The 13,094-nt window shown below is 37.0% G+C and overlaps 1 protein-coding gene across 7 annotated transcripts; it reads left to right on the top strand.

Moving 5' to 3' along the window:
* The first annotated feature begins 8,644 nt into the window (after positions 1 to 8,644).
* LOC122051172 lies at positions 8,645 to 12,411 on the top strand. Of its 7 annotated transcripts, none has more exons than XR_006131378.1 (5): positions 8,645 to 9,196; positions 9,347 to 9,416; positions 10,133 to 10,232; positions 10,432 to 10,539; positions 12,274 to 12,411. XR_006131378.1 is itself a non-coding variant. In XM_042612152.1 (4 exons), exons 2-4 carry the CDS (start codon positions 9,356 to 9,358, stop codon positions 12,374 to 12,376), a joined length of 297 nt encoding a protein of 98 aa, XP_042468086.1. In that variant the 5' UTR covers positions 8,645 to 9,196; positions 9,347 to 9,355; the 3' UTR covers positions 12,377 to 12,411. The 7 variants fall into 7 exon arrangements, 3 of the variants coding, with proteins under 3 accessions (XP_042468086.1, XP_042468087.1, XP_042468085.1); XR_006131376.1 differs by having other exon boundaries at positions 9,347 to 9,441; XR_006131379.1 differs by lacking the exon at positions 10,133 to 10,232 and having other exon boundaries at positions 9,347 to 9,441; positions 10,445 to 10,539.
* The last annotated feature ends 683 nt before the right edge of the window (positions 12,412 to 13,094 follow it).

Below are 13,094 nucleotides of genomic sequence, written 5' to 3'. Positions count from 1 at the left end.
CGGTAGAAGATCAAGAGGTTATTGCTTACAAAGAAAGGCATAACTAGTACTTGTTTTCCGCATCATACTAGTTTTCTTTGTATGAATTGCAAACACAAGAGGCTAGTAATTCTAGATTTTCGGATTAGATATTCGAAGTTGTGTTTCTTTTGTTTTATTTTTTTTTCAAATTTGTGATTCGATTGTTCCTTTTGGTTAAACCTAGAGTTATATAAGGAAATTAAATATTAGATTTCTTTAAAAGGCTTTGTCTAGGCGGTGGTGGATAATCCTATACCCAAGAAGGCCTAGTACCTCGCCATGCAATCTTGGAAGCCAATTTTAGAAATTAATATTTAATTAAATTTATAACATAAGTGGATTTGGATCAATAATGTTAAGCATCATTTGCGATCCAAGTCTAAACCATTAAAAATAGATAAGTTAAATTTAGAATCAATAATGTTAAGTTCCGTTTGTGATTCCGAATTTAATTTCTAAAGAACACAATAGGTTGTTAGGAAAGGTTCAGGACTTGTACAAAATTTTTATACAGTGGAACCGGTACGATCTTCCTAGGACCAACCAACGAAGGTTACACGGTCGTGTGGATTCACACAGTTGTGGCCTTCTTCTCCTCTGCCAAAATCACACGACTGTGTGGATTCACACGGTCATGGCCTTCTCTCCACTGGAATGTTGGCACGGTCGTGCCATTTGGCACGGCCGTGTGCTGCTTGGCCATGGGGGGCTAACATGACCTCTGGAGAAATGGCACGGTCGTGCCATTTGGCACGGATTTGCCTCTAGATTGTTGACACGGCTGTGTGGGTCACACGACCATGGTCCTCCTTGCCTCTGGAACATTGGCACGGTCGTGCCAATTGGAACGACCAAAGCAAGATATGGCCACACGGCGATTTCTTCCGGAGTTGCTCCCATGTGCATTTTTGCTCCATTTTGCTCCAAATAACATCCCATCAATCAAAACAAGCAAAGAGCAGATCTCCAAATAGAATATAATAGAAGTATGACATTATAATGAAATAGGGTGCGATAAACATAGATTATGCAAATGAAATACAAGTAGATGTGCATCCAAACATGCATAAAAGTGTATATAATCAACACACAACACTTGTACGAGCCTTCTCCATCTTCGGAAAGGAGGTATTCATAGTGGAACTGTGAATATGAAGAATGGACACTTGGATTAGTCACCTCAAGGATGTTTGTTAGACCCCGTGGTAGTTTTAATGTGATCAACCAAGTTGGTTAGGTCCTACTGTGTTTGATCCCTATGTCTGAGTGTGCAGGAGCTTAGGAGCATAGGAAGTCAAGCGGAAGACGCAGCTAGCGAGAAGGACAGCACGGGAAGGGAACCGACGGGCTCGGTGTGTCCGAAGGACGAGAGAGCTACGGAAGAGTACTCCGGTGGGCGTGAAGAGCGTGCACGACGTTCAAGGGATATTAAGCCGGGACGGAAGGTTGCTCAAGGAGAAGGCCGAGAATTGGGTTTGGGTGAGCCCTATTCCGGTTGGCTACAATCACCCAAAAGAACGGAACGTCGGAAGCTGAAGAAACCAAGCTGGAAATTAGGCTACCAGCTTGGAGGTGCCCTGGGAGGCACCCTTGAAGGCGCCCTTGAAGCCGCCTTCAAGCCTGTTGAAGGCGCCTTCAACAGGTTAGTTTTGACCATTTGCGTGCGGATAAAGTTTTATCCATTGACCGAGCTGGAGGCGCCTTGAATCTTGTTGGAGGCGCCTTGGACCCTCGGGATAGACTTTCCAGGAGCTATAAAAAGGCCCCTGGATCTAGGAATTCAACAACAACTCATGCAATCAATCTGTAAGCAATTCCTAGTAGTAGTTCTGAGCAATTAGAGTGTAAAAGGCTTCTCCGCCTTCAGAGAAGGAAAATTTTCTTAGTGCGCTTTTCACTACCCTAGATTAACAACCCTCTTTGTTGTAACAAGGTTAAATTTCTATTTCTGCTTCTATTTTCTATCTTTATTTTACTACTGCATTTATTCTGAGTTAAAATCTGAGGAGGTAGTTTTATTTTTTGTTTACAGCAATTCCCCCCCTCCTTTTGCCGGTCTCCGCTGCGCCAACAAGTGGTATCAGAGCCAGATCGCCTCAAAAGGACTAACCGCCAATTGAAGCACTATGATCAAGATGATGGCCGGAGCAAACATTCATCCCCCGAAGTTTGACAGAGACTTCACCACATGGAAGCACAAGATGGAGGTATTCTTTAAAACAGACTTTGATATTTTAATTACTATGAAATATGGTTTTACAGCTCCTAAAGACAAAGAAGAAAACACATGGAGCAAGAAGGAGCAAGCTGATTTCGTTGCCAACGGAAAAGCTGAATTTCACCTACTCAGCGTACTACCGCCGCAGGAAGTAAATTGGATCGGAAGCTACGACTCCGCGAAAGATCTCTGGGAAAAATTCTTGGAGCTTCACGAAGGTACTTCCGAAGCGAAGCTAACGAAGCGCGATATCCTCCGGAACCAGTTAACGAACCTTCGGAAGAACCAAGGTGAGAAGGTAGCGCAACTCCAAGCGAGAATCAAGGAGCTGATAACGCAACTAACGAACCTTGGAGAAGAGGTAACCAACCGGGACTCTATCCGGTACGCGCTCAATGCCTTCCCCTGAACTCTAGAGTGGGCCTCCTTAGTAGATACGTATTATGTAACGCCCCTCCCCTCCTGCTTAAGGGACGGGGGTTACTTTGCTTTTTATTTTCTTACTTACTTACTTGCATACTTACTTGCATATTAATATTCATTTCTACTTAAAACAGCGGAAGTCTTGTTTATAGAATTTTTCTTTTAAAACTTTTCTTTTCTTTTCAAATCACCATGACTAACTACCTAGCATATAAGGTCACATAGCATGCTTAACATGATTTCAAGTCATAATACCAATAAGCATGATTAAATGTCATGGAGTCATGAAACAATAACATAAGTTAAGCATAATTCTTATTAAATAAAAGCAGGTCTTTCTCTTTTAGCCGAGCCACTACCACACTCATCCTTCTTGCCCCTCCTGCTACTCCCTTAGTTCATCCATTCCTTGCCTTTATCTGTGGTACAAGGAAAGTAAGCTATGAGCACACAAGGCTCAGTAAGATCCTTTCCTACTCACAAAAACTGTATAGCATAACTTAATCACAAGGCATAAAGCATGGAGACAAACTCATCATATCATGTATAGAAGCATCATATCATAACTTTCATAAACATAAAATACAGAACATCATGTCATATTCATAAAGAGCATCAAATTGTATCATGTCATAAAGTACATCATGGCATATCGTAACATAATCGTAAGGTATCATGGCATATCATGACATAATCATAAAGTGCATCCTGACATATCATAAGTATCATGGCATATCATGGCATAATCATAAAGTACATCCTGGCATATCATAACATATCATAAGTATCATGGCATATCATGGCATAATCATAAAGTATATGCAAGATGACTTTCAAAACATGTATCATGAAAAATATGTGCAACATGTCTTTTTGAAAACTTATTATATACATACTTAAACATAATCTCAACATAAAGAGGGCCCCGGCTTGTACCACATACATAAATGTGCGCGTCCTCTGTAGGTCCAAGGTAGCAAGTCTTGAACCCTACAAGGCATACATACTAGGCCTGTTTCTTAGTCCATCAACCTAGGGGCACTTAGGAGCCCATCCCTAACGAGGCTCGTTTCTTAGTCCATCGACCCCGGGGCGCTTATGGAGCCCACCCTTGGTACAAGCCACATAAAGTAAAGTAGCATGTCATACATTTCATGGTTCTTATCATATCATGCATATCATATTTCTTAACATATCATAAACATGCATAATTTGGGCACACAGCTCATCATAATAGCATGTATAAATTTGGGCACACAACACATCATAAAAACATGCATAATTTGGGCACACAGCTAATCATAATAGCATGCATAATTTAGGCACACAGCTCATCATAATAGCATGCATAATTTGGGCACGCAGCACATCATAAGGGTTATCAACATGCATAGATCATGAGCATACATAAATAAACATAGAAGCATAGGAAGTTCTTATCATATCATGAAACATTGCATGTGAGACACATGGGAATCATACTTAGGTCTCTAACCCTAATATCATATAGTGGCCGAAACATATGGTTGTGACTTAGGTTAAAAATCAACATACAAGCATGTGAACCCTAAGCCAATATCATATTATATATCATAATGAACATCATGAGCATGTTTAGTTTAGGTTCTAGGTTTCCTAAGCTTATAAACTTGTCATGGCCGAATCTTATCAAGCATTACATTTGGTTAAAATCAACATACAAGCATGTGAACCCTAAACCAATATCATATCATATATCATGAGGAACATCATAAGCATGTTTAGTTTAGGTTCTAGGTTTCCTAAGCTTATAAACTTGTTATGGCCGAATCCTATCAAGCATCACATTTGGTTAAAATCAACATATACAAGCATGTGAACTCTAAACCAATATCATATCATATATCATGAGGAACATCATAAGCATGTTTAGTTTAGGTTCTAGGTTTCCTAAGCTTATAAACTTGTCATGGCCAAATACCATCAAGCATCACATTTGGTTAAAATCAACATACAAGCACATGAACTCTAAACCAATATCATATCATATATCATAAGGAACATCATGAGCATGTTTAGTTTAGGTTCTAGGTTTCCTTGGATTATAAACTTGTCATGGCTGAATACCATCAAGCATCACATTTGGTTAAAATCAACATACAAGCACATGAACTCTAAACCAATATCATATCATATATCATAAGGAACATCATGAGCATGTTTAGTTTAGGTTCAAGGTTTCCTAGGCTCATAAACTTACCATGGCCGAAACTTGTTAATCATGTAACTAGGTTCCATGTGGCATAAAAGCATGGAAACCCTAAACTATTTTCATAGTAGTTATTACCAAGAACATCATGAGCATGTTTAGTTCAAGTTCTAGGTTTCCTAGGCTTATAAACTTGTTGTGGCCGAAGGTTCATGGAGCATGAAATAAAGTTCTAACCAACCTACAAGCATGAGCATGTCATGTTAACTTCACATCTTGTCTTAAGAAAGATCATGGCATGCTTGGTTTAGGTTTAAAGATTTCCTAGGCCCTTAAACCTACCATGGCCGAATGTTTATGAGCATGAAATAAAGTTCAAATCAACATACAAGCATGAGCATATCATGTTAACTTCATATCTTATCTTAAGAAAAATCATGGCATGATTAGATTAGGTTTAAAGTTCTCCTAGGCCCTTAATCTTATCGTGGCCGAAAGTTGAATGGGAGACATCCTAATTCCAAGCAACATACAAGTATGAGAAATGTTAACAACTCTCTTATCATAAGGTACATATCATAAAACAAAGGGAGCATGTTTGGTTTGAGTCTTAAGCTTACCTAGTTCTTTTATTCATGCTTGGCCGAGAGTCTAGGATCATGAATCTAAGTTCTAACCAAACATTCCAGCATAGAAACATTAGATTAATCCCCTACCATGAAATACATGTTACAAGAAACATATTGAGTATATCTAGTTGGGTCTTAAAATTTCCTAGGTCCTTCTTTTTGTCTTGGCCGAAAGTCCCATGAAGAAATCCTAGGTTTTTAAGCAACCTAATCTCATGGAAAAACACATGAACTATTGTACCACAGGTGAGGGGAAACTTACATAATTTTCGCTTGTTGTTCCTTAAGAAAATGATACCCTTGTGAGGAGGAAGAAGAAACTTCTCTTCCTAGTTTTCCCTTTTTGTTTTCTTCTTCTTGTAAGAGGTAAACCTTGAGACTCCTTCTTGGAAATTGGTTTTCTTAGAGAGAAAACCTTAACTTGACTTTTGAGAATGAGGGAGAAAGGCTCTAAGTTTCAGTGGAGAAGGAAAAAGGAGGAGGAAGAAGGAGGAAGAAGAATTAGCAATTTCTCTTTCTCTTTTCCCCTCTAAATCCTATTTATTCATCATGGAAATGAATCTTGTCCCTATTCATTCCCCCCCTTAACTCCTCTATCTATTCCCTCTTTAATTCCCATGAAAATTAAAAAGGGGGTAGGATGGCAACTTTCCTTTTTCTTGCTCCCTCTCTTAACCAAGAGAAAGAGAAGGTAAGCAACTTGGTTTTCTCTTGCTCTTTTACTTAGTTTTCTTCTCATCTTTAACTACAATTTACATTCTTTTCTATTCATCTTTTATTCATTATTCTAGTGGTTACCATACACCAATTTAACTCTATTATTTGTGGGAGGTTCAAGGTTCAAACCTTAACCTCTCTTTCTTTTTATTTCATTTTGGTTTCTATTTCCATTTCTCTATATATATATATATATTTATTTATTTATTTATTTTTGTTCTAAAGGAAAAATACTTATAGGTATAGCTTATCTTTTCATGGGTGTTACATATTACATCTCTAAGGACCTCGAAGTAAGTACTTTAGAACAATTATTTTCCACTTTTGAACTTCACGAATGTCGAGTTTCATAACCCAATGGAGCAGAGAAGACAAGTCAGAACATTGCCTTAAAGGTAAAGATGAACAGTTCTGACTCCGAAGCCTCAGTCGACGAATCCGAAGCGGCACTACTGGTAAGACGCTTCAATAAATTTTTTAGTACTAACAAATTTAAATCGTAGAGGCATCATCGAAAGAAGAGGACGGTTCGTTGCTACAACTGCAACAAAGAGGGCCACATCAAAAATGACTGCCCAAAGCTAAAGAGAAAGGAGAAAGAAAGGGAAAAATCAAAATACAAGAAACCAGAGCCCTCCAAACACAAGAATCTAAAGGCCACGTGGGATGATTCGTCATCCTCCGAATCAGAAGTCGAAGAATTCTTGGGACTAGCACTGATGGTCAACCATCAGCTAGAAGAAACGTCCAACTCAGAGATGAGCATCGATGAAGGGGGAGGAACGTCAGAAGAAGAAAGCAGTAGTGAAGGGGGAGCGTCACCTGATCAGGTAAGTAAGGTACGCAATCTAACCCCGTCTCAGTCATTTCGATTTATTAAATCGCTTTCTAAAGATTTATTCGAATTAGAAAAAGAAAATAAAGAATTAAAAATGAAATTAGCAAAAGCATGTCCACTTGAAATGTACGATAGTATGAAATCAGAAAATGAAAATTTAAAATTAGAAATTGAAAACTTTAAAAATGATGCATGCTTAAAGAAATTTCGAAAGTCAAAAATTAGAATTTATGGTAAATTAAATTGGTATATAAGGAACCATCAAGATCAACTTAGGAAAATACCAAGAAACTATGTACCCCTAGTTTTTTGAATAATCCTGTAGGAAGGAACCTCTATTGGGTTCCAAAATATGTGCTTAATTAATCTTTCAAAAATTAAAAGATTATAGTGAGAAAATTAAACATTGAAATTCTTTATGGAAGCTTTGTCTAAGAAAGTGGTTGTTGCTCCAATAACTAAGAAGGCCTAGTGCCTTGCCACGACCTGGAAGCTAAAATATTGAAAGAAAATGTTTAATTAACTTTCTGAAAAAGAATTAAACAAGAATTAAATAATGCTTTGAAAGTTTATCAAATACTTGTTAAAATAAATAAATAAATAATAAAAAAATCAATTTAACTTCAAATTTTTTTTTTTCAAAAATTCATTTTTACTTAGAAATTTTTTTTCAAAGATCTAATCTTACTTGAAAATATTTTACTTAAGACCCCATTTTTGCTGTGATCAAAGGGGGAGAGAAAAGTATAAGTTTAGGGGAAGTTAGAAAAATTTAAAATTTCTTTTATTATTTTTATAAATGTTTAGGGGGAGTTAGAAAATTTTAAAATTTCTGTTATTGTTTTTATAAAAAGTGTTACAATTTTACTAATTGCAAAACTTATGCTTAACTTGTTAGTTTAGTAATTTTTCTTTAAAATTACTTTTTATGTCTATTTTAACCCTAACTTGAACTTGGGTTGATGCACATCAAAAAGGGGGAGATTGTTTGACCCCGTGGTAGTTTTGATGTGATCAACCAAGTTGGTTAGGTCCTGCTATGTTTGATCCCTGTGTCTGAGTGTGCAGGAGCTTAGGAGCACAGGAAGTCGAGCGGAAGACGCAGCTAGCGAGAAGGACAACACGGGAAGGGAGCCGACGGGCTCGGTGCGTCCGAAGGACGAGAGAGCTGCGGAAGAGTACTCCGGTGGGCGTGAAGAGCGTGCGCGCACTACAAGAAAATTGGGATTCTACAACACTTAAATGACAACGCTTTTTATAAAAAGCGTTGTTTATTTTTTTTTAGCAACACTTTTAGTGAAAAGCGTTGTCTATTTCATTATTTTCTTATTAATAGACATCGCTTTTCTAAAAACCGTTGTCTATGAGTGATTTTTACGGGCCAAAGACAACACTTCGTAAAAAGCGTTGTCTATTAGATTGACTTTTAGTGTCTACAACAACGTTTTATAAAAAGTGTTGTCTATGTTTAAAATCTCATCTAAATCTTGATTAATACGTACCGTTGGATCTAAATCTTGATTAATACAAACCGCTGGATCTAGGTAAGGAGTAGAAAACCCGAACCCTTCTCCCAATTTCTATCTTCCGATCATTTTTGATCCCGAACCCTTCTCCCAACTCCTCATCTCATGCGGCCTTCTCCATCCAACTCCTCTCCGGCCTCCAGATCCGGGGCGTCAACAAGGCTGTGTACTCCTGGAGAAATTGATCGTCAGGGTTTCCGCGGAAGCAATTTGGAGTCAACTAGCGTGAAATACGATTTTTTTTCTTATACCCGCACGAAGCCACTGCCTTGGGTGATCTCGGCAGCGGCCAGGGAGTTAGGTTTGGCAGCTCGAGGAGGGAGGGTAGAGACGGGAGAGGTGGCGGCGAGCGGGCGGCGGAGGATGGTCGGTGAGTTCGGGAGGGACGTACAGTGGCTCAGGGAGGGAAGGTGGTGGGATTGAGAAGCAAGGCGAGCCTCGGGGTGGCACAGGCGAGCTTCAGAGGGCAGTGTGCAGCAGAGGCCTTTTTCCTCCTTCCATTCTTTCCCTATTTTCATCCGAATACACAACTTTCTCCCTCTTTTTTCCTCTCCCTCCCTCTCCCTTCCCTCCTTTCTCTCCTCCCCTCATTTCTCTTCTTCCCCTTCTCTTCCTTTCTCCCTGAATGCACACTGTGTAAGCAACACTAAGTTCATCGCGGTCCTGATATTTTGTTCGTTAAAATTAGAAAATTGAATAGACAAATTATCTCTCTGTTTTCAGCCTTTACAATTGTTTCTTTGATGAATCAATATAATTTGGCTTACTTCTTTTTCCATCTTCTAGATACTGAAAATGGAAAAGGATTCAAGTTTCTCACGAGGAAGTGAAATGTCTCTACTGGAGCAATTTGAAGGTATATTGGAAGGAGATAAACTCATGTGAGCCTACTAAGTTCCATTTTCCTTTATGAAAATATACGCATTTTGTAGTTTCCTTTTTGTTTTTCCCATACCAAATTATGTTCCCAATTATATCAAGATTCATGAAGATTCTTCACACGGGCACATATTAAAGTTCTCTAACTGATGGAGGAGGTAGTTTGATTACATTAGAGCCAATAAGGGCTTCCTAAGACGAGAGAAAAATTCTGGAATAGCTCTCTGAATGTTTTACAGATCCAATTCTACAAGATATGCTTCATTGCCCACTGATTTAGTAAGTTGTTTAAGATACAGCAGCACCCATATGGCCATATGAAAGATTTAAAAAAAAGGCTACTAGAATGAGTAATTCTTTTATTGAAACTAGGTTCTGCAGGAGCAACTTTACCATGATAGAAAAGCTCATCTCAGCATCACCATTGAAATATTTGCTTTTCTTTGATCTTGCAACCATCTTTTCATTTCTTTAAATATTTTTTCTTTTAATTTTAAAACAATATTTTTGTAAGAAAGGCTCATGGGATATTGGTTTGTGTATCATATAATGACTATTCAAGCTCTTTGGTTTCTCATATGCTTCTTAATTTGTGTCATTTAAAGCAATAATAAATAATTATTCTTCTATTCATTTAAGTTATGATCTGACTTTTTAAATGATCTCGCTTTTTGGATTTTCTGTTTATTGCAGTGATGAAATAGGTTTCTTGGGCCCATCTCAGTTTGCTTCACTAGATCAGGATTTAAGTGGTTCTTCTCTTGACCAGTGCACTCCTATTCAGTTGGCTGATGTTAGTCTAGAGACTAATATAGTAGATTTGAATACAGTTCAATATGACAAAAAAATTTTCTGGAACAGAAATAATAAATTGGCAATCTCCACTGATGTGCTAGCTCATTTGTACATTGCTGCTCGCATGCATATATGTATGCATCTAGAAGATATAAACCATCTATCAACTTAACACTGAACAAAGGTGCCTTTTGCAGTGCATCTGCTCAGGAAAACTCTGATCACCTTCTTGAAGATGAAATTCTAAAACACACGAAGGCCTTACTGATTTTAAGCTGCAACTTCAGCAGTGCTTGGAATGACAGGTCAGTTCTAGTTTAAAGCTACCCTTTTGAATCAGGCTCTAACGATCACTATGTCTATAGCATTTTCTTCCATGAGTTTGTATTGATTTAAGTTTGAAAGCACTGGAATCACTCTTTTAATAAATTTTCATCAAATTTCTTGAATAACTGAATGCATTTTAGAATGGAAAAATACTGAGATGTGCTCCCTGAGCTTCTAATTTTGACAATTGTTTGCTTAATTTTTTATATCAGTTGTAGCCATATGATAGTCCACTTGCTCAATTCTTCTGTTATTTCAATAACCTGGAGAGTTTAGATGAATCATATTGTCACGTCAACAATAATAATATGGTATACATGAAGGGATATAATGCATATGTTCTTAGCTATGATATATCTGTCTATTCTCTATCGTGGCAATATTAAAAATGTAAACACTTCATTCTCTTAAATTATGGAGAATCTTTTAAGTGGACTAATTGATGGTTTGATTGTTACAAATGAAATTATTTGTGCACACAATTTGGGAAATAAAAAGTTTTTATTGCAGATAGCTGCATTCATTCAGGTTTTGATTATAAATACTTTTTAATCTGAACATCCTACCTTTCACACGTTAATATATGCACTGCAAAAAATATTAAGTACTGTATAAGTTCAATTTCTTGTATTATATGAAAAGTACTATTTTTTCTGTTTTCCTATAATTGATTATAGTTTTAAGTTGACTGCTTTGCTGTGATATTTGGTAGCTCCACTCTGTTTTGCTTGAATTCTGGATTAATGGATGCTAATGCAAGTATGCATGTGTATTCACTTGCGCTCCAAGAGGTAGTTAGGAGGCACATTTGTTGCACGCCTCAATGTAGATATTGTTAGATTCTTTGCCTGTTGTTAAGTGGCAATTCTTGTTATAACACACCACTCACTGGAATGTTTATTCAGTTTCTGATAAGTTTTGACTGTTCTTAACTGACGTTGGAATCCGGCTGATTCTGAATCCTGAACAATTTTGTTTATTCTGATTATTTCATTGTTAGTCTTCCCTTAATCAAAATTAACTCTTTTTTCCATTCAATTACTGATTACAATCGCATCATAAAGGCTGAAATTACCTTGTTTTCACTGTCTTGATTGTTTGATTCCTAACTAGTTGTTTTGGAAGGAATTGTCTGATTGTTAATGTGTTTTCATGACTCTTCGTCATGTCAATGTATCGTAATTCATTTTTTACTATGTTAACTGGAGTTTCTTTTATCTCGTGTTATCCTTCACCCCTTCAACTCTGATATTTTAACTTGTCTGATCACAAAATGTGTTTGTTATCTATTAGCAATGCTATTCTACTGAACATAGTTTCTCTTATTATATCATTTATTAGTTTATTCTGAATAGTAGCATTTTTATTTTATCTTTTTAACAATCTACATGTTTATTTTAGTACTCTTTCTATGCACTTTACGTGTCTATTGTTTCCTAATGTTGCTTTGCATATTTTCTTCGATGGTTCTATGGGCATTTAGACTAACAGAAACATTAGGAAAAGCCATCAGTAATCTTCATTTTAGCACTAACTGCACAAAACAGCTACAGAAAATCTTCATTAAGATATTGCGTGTGTTTGGTAGGTAGAAAGTCATGATGATTGTTTTGTTTTGTTTCATTAAGATATTGCGTGTGTTTGTTTCTTCATTAAGATATTTCAGTAATGCTCATGTATGGACTTGAAACATATTATTGCTACTTTTGTAGGTGGATACAGGACAGTCGAGATCAGTACACTAAGGAGCGTCTGGATTCAGTAATTGATCAGTACACTAAGCGTCTGGATTCAGTAACTACTGTACTATTTTGAGTAAATAGATTGTTGGCTACTTCAATATTCAGTATTCAGTATTCAGTGAACTGATTGTTGGCTAAACAGATTGTAGCTGTTCAAAATAGATTTTTTGTGCTCTTTTGTTTTATATGTGAATATCACTATATACTTTGAAACAGAATTAGTGTTAATTTTGATATTTACTAGCTTCTCATGTAATTAATTACTAATATTACTTCAACGTCAGATTTTTATTATTTTGATGAGTTTGAAATCATTAACTGAGTTGATTATATGTAAAATTCGAATCTAGACATGGTAAAAGAAAAATAATAGTTTCGTAAATATAAAAATAATGATTTTTAAATAATTTTTTTCTTTAAAACGACAACGCTTTTAAAGCGTTGCAAAAAGTGTTGTCTTTGTAAAAAAACAACGCTTTAAAAGCGTTGCAAAACGTTGCCTTTGCATAAAACGACAACGCTTTTAAAGCGTTGCAAAAGCGTTGTCTTTGGTACAAACGACAACGCTTTAAAAGCGTTGTCTTTGGTACAAACGACAACGCTTTAAAAGCGTTGTCGTTGAGCAGACTTTTAACAACAGTGCCTTTAACAACGCTTTTTCAGGCACAAAGACAACGCTTTAAAAGCGTTGTCTATTAGCTTTTTTGTTGCAGTGGCGGCGTTCGAGGGACGTTAAGCCGGGACGGAAGGCTGTTCGAGGAGAAGGCTGGGAATTGGGTTCGGGTGAGCCC

This window comes from Zingiber officinale, chromosome 3A, assembly GCF_018446385.1.
Source record: "Zingiber officinale cultivar Zhangliang chromosome 3A, Zo_v1.1, whole genome shotgun sequence".
In the NCBI taxonomy this organism is placed as follows: domain Eukaryota; kingdom Viridiplantae; phylum Streptophyta; class Magnoliopsida; order Zingiberales; family Zingiberaceae; genus Zingiber; species Zingiber officinale.
The sequence above is the reverse complement of the archived record's forward strand: the minus strand, read 5'-3'. Positions and strand labels throughout refer to the sequence as shown.